Source organism: Oryx dammah, unplaced genomic scaffold, assembly GCF_014754425.2.
Source record: "Oryx dammah isolate SB20612 unplaced genomic scaffold, SCBI_Odam_1.1 HiC_scaffold_26, whole genome shotgun sequence".
Taxonomy (NCBI): Eukaryota; Metazoa; Chordata; class Mammalia; order Artiodactyla; family Bovidae; genus Oryx; species Oryx dammah.
Genome location: NW_024070210.1, coordinates 75,027,858 through 75,033,893, shown reverse-complemented (window position 1 = coordinate 75,033,893; position 6,036 = coordinate 75,027,858). Strand labels below are relative to the sequence as shown.

The 6,036-nt window shown below is 32.8% G+C and overlaps 1 protein-coding gene across 1 annotated transcript; it reads left to right on the top strand.

Moving 5' to 3' along the window:
- Positions 1 to 2,481: 2,481 nt before the first annotated feature.
- On the top strand, positions 2,482 to 3,426 carry LOC120853310 (olfactory receptor 4K2-like). Its single transcript, XM_040227041.1, has one exon. It carries the CDS (start codon positions 2,482 to 2,484, stop codon positions 3,424 to 3,426), a length of 945 nt encoding a protein of 314 aa, XP_040082975.1.
- The last annotated feature ends 2,610 nt before the right edge of the window (positions 3,427 to 6,036 follow it).

Sequence of the window (6,036 nt, the reverse complement as noted above, 5' to 3'; positions counted from 1 at the left end):
CTCCTTAAATGATTGCTCAAAGGTCTTCTAAAGACCAGTCCCAGTTGTGCTTTTTCTCTAATGAAAACTGCTTCATCATGAATGTCAGCCCAGGCTAAATAGCAAAGATACACTTCACAGCTGTTCTTGCAACATTGGGAAAAGTCAGCTCAACATATTAATAACTCCCACTGCAAGCAGATTGTAGTGCCTAATCTGTGATCTTCCTAGATGTCTCTGATTTTTAGTGGCTTTTGTAGCAAGACTGGAGAAAATATATATACACACTTCTAGGCTTCTCATGCTTACTAAGGACTATGGTGATTCAGTAGGTTTGTGAATCTTGAAGGATATGATATTTTTGGTTTCTGATGCACAGCTGGTAGATTAAAAGCCAGAAATAATATAAGGACCTTGAGAAGCAATTGTAATTCATGTTCCTCAGGTAGCAGACAATTTTCATTTAATAACTGTGTAAGTCAAAAATAATAGAGTAGTAAAGGAAATACACACACACACTCTCACACACACACACACACACACATATGAAGACATAAAGATGGGTGACTCAGTTAATCAGGTATTAGAGAGGCCTTTAGAGTTCTTTCTGAACATGAAAGGAGGAAAAAAACTGACAGCTGTTTATTTAATTACAATGTGTACGTGTGTGTGTTATTAGTCGCTTCAGTCATGTCCGACTCTTTGCGACCCCATGGACTATAGCCCATCAGGCTCCTCTGTCCGTGGGATTTCCTAGGCAATTAATACATAACATATTCATTATATATGTATATAAATCTAAATTAAGTATAATAATTTTTGTGTTCTCATGACTAATTACATCATTCAGTCAGGGAAATAGAAGAAATATTCAAATATCTGAGACTGAGAAATTTTAGTCTTTAATATATCAAGATATTTAGATAATTTTTATAAGAAGTAATTTAACCTCAAAAAGATGAAATGATTATGGAAGCCCATATCTTTTTCTAAATCATTGAATTGATACTAGGATAATATTTTTACTGAAATTATTATTATTACTATTCATGAAATAAAACAAGCTGATTATTTCTGAGCAGTACTGAATTTTGAAAACTAGATAATTATTGAATGTTTCCCAGGACATATGCTTAATGCTTTATAAGGACTATCTAATTGAATTCTCATAGGTAAAGTGGTAAAATCTTAGAGAGGCTACTAAGGTATGAGCAAAGTCACACAGCAGGTTAAGAACACTTTAACCCTCTTAACGACTTTCCCATAGTTCAGTTTTCAGATTTGTGGAATATTGTTCTCTGACAAATCTAAAATATTTATCAACACTGACAGGATAATTTGAATATTTGCAAGTAAATGAGGATGAAGCCAGATTTTCTTCCAATATGGGAAAACACAAGGTCACAGGAGGTATTTGTAGAATTTGCAATCTGCTGTAAATCAAAAACTCAATTTTGAAAAATGAGTCTGAGTCTTTAAATAATCTTTTTTTTCCTTCAGTTGCCTCTGGTGTCACTTTGATGTACCATCGTCAATGTGGGCTTTTTCATTTGCTTGCCTTGTTTGGCTTTGAGGATCTTACATGCTGGTACTGCAAAAACCTTGATACTCATCTTGTATTCATATATTTCCTGGATTTGGCCTAGAATTTTTCTTTCTTCTTTTTCTAGTCTAAAAATTTAGCTTTGTTTGAGTAACGTGGAGAAATAGAGAAGGGGTTTTCTCTTCCTTAAAAAAAAATGTTTCTATGAGATCATAAGAAAAAAAACTTAAGAATAACTCATATGTTATAGGTATACATTTTGATCATCTGTAATTTTATAGAATTAAGAGATTAATCATTCATATATTAATAGTTAAATTTGTAATTATCAATCCTAACAAAACAATTTGAAAATGTATGAATGAAATTAGAAAGAAAGAGTAATTTTTTGTAGCTGAGAAAACAAAGATTTTCTTAAAGCAAAAATCATTTATCATCCTTATAGGATAAGAAATAGGCTTCCTGAAATCATTACATTAAACTGTTATTTAAATCCAGTGTTTTAACAATAGTGGATCAAACATAAATTTCATTTTTTGGTTTAACAGAAAACTTTGAGAGTTTCATCCCCATTAAAATTTTTATTTACCTTACTTGTTAAGTATAACACAATCACTTACTGTAATCGTCCTCTGTAACTATGGATTATGTAACTCCTTAGGCAGTATTCAGAAAAGAATATTTTTGTATGGGTATGTGATGAGTATAATCCACCATGTACTTGATAGTGATCAAATCAAGAAGTTTTCCATTTGTAGTGACATCTGACACAGATTTGTTAAGAGGTTCCAAAAAGAAAAATATTTACTGAGATAGTTGGTAGTTAGATTTTAGGTAATCATATTCTAGTTAATTATTAACTGATATTATAACTCCTTCATGTGTAATTGTAGAAGTATTGCATTTTCTAACTGTCATTGTGTACCGTTTTGTCATCATAGACCAGAGCCTGCAGACCAATGGAGGGAGTCAACCATTCCAGAGTGTCTGAATTTGTGTTACTTGGACTTACTGATTCTCCTCAGCTCCAGATTTTCCTTTCTGTGATGTTTTCTGTTTTCTACTTAATGACCATGTTGGGCAATTGCCTGATTTTGCTCACAGTACTGTCTACCCCACACCTTCACTCCCCCATGTACTTCCTGCTCAGCAACCTGTCTCTCATCGACATATGTCTGTCTTCCTTTGCCACTCCAAAGATGATCATGGACTTCTTTGCTCAGCACAAGACCATCTCCTTTGAGGGATGCATTTCTCAGATCTTCTTTCTGCACCTCTTCACTGGGACTGAAATTGTGCTGCTCATCTCCATGTCTTTTGACAGGTACATTGCCATATGCAAACCTCTCCATTATTCATCAATTATGAGCCAAAGAGTATGTGTTGGGCTTGTGGCAACTTCTTGGACAGTAGGCTTCTTGCATACAATGAGCCAGTTAGCTTTTACCCTCTATTTACCCTTTTGTGGTCCCAATGTTGTGGACAGTTTCTTCTGTGACCTTCCTTTGGTCATCCAGCTGGCATGTATAGACATATATGTTCTTGGAATCTTCATGATTTCAACCAGTGGTGTGATTGCTCTTGTAAGTTTTCTGCTTTTGCTGACTTCCTACATCACTGTTCTGGTCACTATCAAGGACCACTCCTCCACTGGACCATCTAAGGCTTTTTCTACCTGCACTGCACATTTCATAGTTGTGTTGATGTTCTTTGGCCCTTGCATATTTATCTATGTGTGGCCTTTCACAGACTTCCTGGTGGACAAAGTTCTCTCTGTTTTCTACACCATCTTTACTCCTTTTCTGAATCCACTTATCTATACTCTGAGAAACCAGGAAGTGAAAACAGCTGTGAAGAAGAAACTAAGTAACCAATATTTAAATCTTGGGAAAACTCCTATCTGAGATTTAGTATCATCAGTTTTGTTCTCAGAACAATAGAAAATTAAAGTTAGAATCTTTCAAGTCATTTAGTTTAAATTCATGAAAATCAGAAGTTAAAATTGAGAGATGTGAAGGATCATGCCTAAATGTTAGTACAACGTTTGCAAGTCTTTTGCAATTATGGATCCATTTGAAAATCTGTTGAAATGTGTAGGTTATCTTTATGGAAAAATGCACGTTATCAAAATTGTGAAATCATAGATTTCTGAATTCTACACACATAGATCAAGGTTCTTAGAGAAGCCTGAGATAAAATATTGCTCTTTTGTCTTTTAACCCAGAACATTCTCATTCAGTTTCAAAGCGTTGTGGTATTCTGACGTTGTCCACTTGCAGAACTTAAATTAAGAATGTTGGGCCTAACAGGTCTTTTCATGGCTTTGGAATATTTTTGTGGAAAATTTATATTATGAAGAAGCTCTTTTGAATATTGTTGAACAATCTTGACTCAGTGGATCCAATTGTTTGAGTTCTGAGTCAATTTTGAACAAAAGAGAACCATTCAGAGGATACTTAATAATAAAAGGAGATTTAATAATAAAGGAGATTTAATAATACCTTTTCTTAATAAGTATATAGATCACTATCACACTTGATATAGCAAATAATTAATCAAACATCAATTGTAAAGTTTAAACCATGGAAAGTAAACTACTCAAATATGATTGGCTTTCAAAACCTGGCTTGCTATCATAGATCTGATGAATTTATTAATACCCCAGACTAAATGTTTGAAAAATTATAAACTATTAAATTCATGATAAATTTTTCATTTCCAAATAAATTATCCCCATTATTATTAGTCTCAGAGTGAGTATACAATATAAGGTAGCCTGTGGGAAGAAAAGATGGTAATTATTTAAGAAATATATGGCACAATTCTTTCTAATTTGGTATATTAAATATTATGTTGAATATGGTTTTTTTTTTAAATTACAATAAAGGCTTTGAAAATCAGCTGGTCAATCAGTTTCCCTCACAGTTGAAAAATCTAAAGTCTAGAGAATCCATAAAGCTAGAGGCTGAATCACCATTAAGCGGCAAAGCTCATTGCTCTAAACATACACGAGACTTAGAATTAGATCTTGAATCTGTCATTTCCTAGTTGTGTTATCCTGGGAGAGTCACTTTACCTCTTTATTCCTTTTTTAATCTCTAACGTGAGGATAATAAATGTAATTGCCCATTGTAACTATATTTTGTGAAAAATGGACAAAATGGTTTCTAAAAATGTCATTTCCTTTCTTCTTCTTACCAAGGTAGACTTCTATCTAAACTGTACTTCATTTTTAATAAGTATGTATTTGAAGAACAACTGTATAGGTCTAACCACTATTTGTCAAACACAAAACTTGATATTCAGTTTTAGGATGTCTGTAATATTGTGGCTTAAGATGTACAGCAGAAAAACAATAAAACACTTTCCAGTTTTCCACTGCTAAAAGGGGGTGGCATGGAAAAACTAGATAAAATTGCCTAATACTTTGAGATTTCTCTGAATAACCTACTGATAGGTTGCATCTCCTTGAGTTGACTGAGGTATATGAAAAGACTTCAGGAAACAATTTGTCATCATGGATTATGACAGTTTGTAAGTTCCAGGAGGAAAACACAAGCCCCTGCCTTGCAAAGAAAGAAGTGGCTTAATAGTTTCTTTCATTTATCTCAGACTTTTAATGTTTTGACATGCTTCAACATAAACCAAGCCAAATATTTAATATCTGAAGTTAATTAATGTGCAGTTTAGGGACAAATGTAGCATTTGGACTAGGTATGAAATCACATTTTTAATTTGAAATACTGTTAATTTTAACCAAATCATAAATTCTTCCTTCTTGCTTCAAAGTCAGTTAGACAAATGAAAAAAGGTTAAGGTAGAAATATACTTTTGCCTCATATACATTCTTTAGCAAAAATTATCATCTTTATTTTTAAATACAAACCTCAGGTCTAAAACTTTCATTTTAATTCAATAATCATTTGTTGAGTATCTACTCTGCTTAAGGCCCCTATTGGGTGCTGAAGATCCATCAAAGTACAAGATCTGTTTCTCTGTCTTTGAGGGACGTATATTTAGCAACAGATAGGTTCCATCTGTTTTAGGTTGAATTCCAGTTCCACCAGTTTATTTCTTGTGCAACTCTGAGTATATATTTTTGATGTTTCTAAAACTCAATTTCTTCATCATAAGATTTGGATATTTTATGGTATATTTAACCACTTGGGATGTTGTGAAAATCAAAACACATATACATATAACCAGCAGTGCTTAGCACTCAAAAGGGTTTATGAATACTAACTAATTATACTATTATTGTTGCTGTTGTTTTAAACATGATTAAAATTTCAGGGTTACTGAAATATAAATAGTTGTGCCTACTTGAACTTAAAGCCATGGTTTTAATACTGTAATAGGATGTGTCAATTAACTTAATATTAACTAATGTTAAAATATTGGATTTGTGCCAATTATTAATCTTTGATGTATTTCTGTAAATAAAGTTGTCCCTTTACATCTATGTTTTTCAAAACATAGGCTTTCTTATTTAAGTTGAAATATAGTCCAAGATT

Excerpts from the sequence above, each read along its gene's own strand:
- LOC120853310 (XM_040227041.1), top strand. The coding sequence starts at position 2,482 with ATGGAGGGAGTCAACCATTCCAGAGTGTCTGAATTTGTGTTACTTGGA.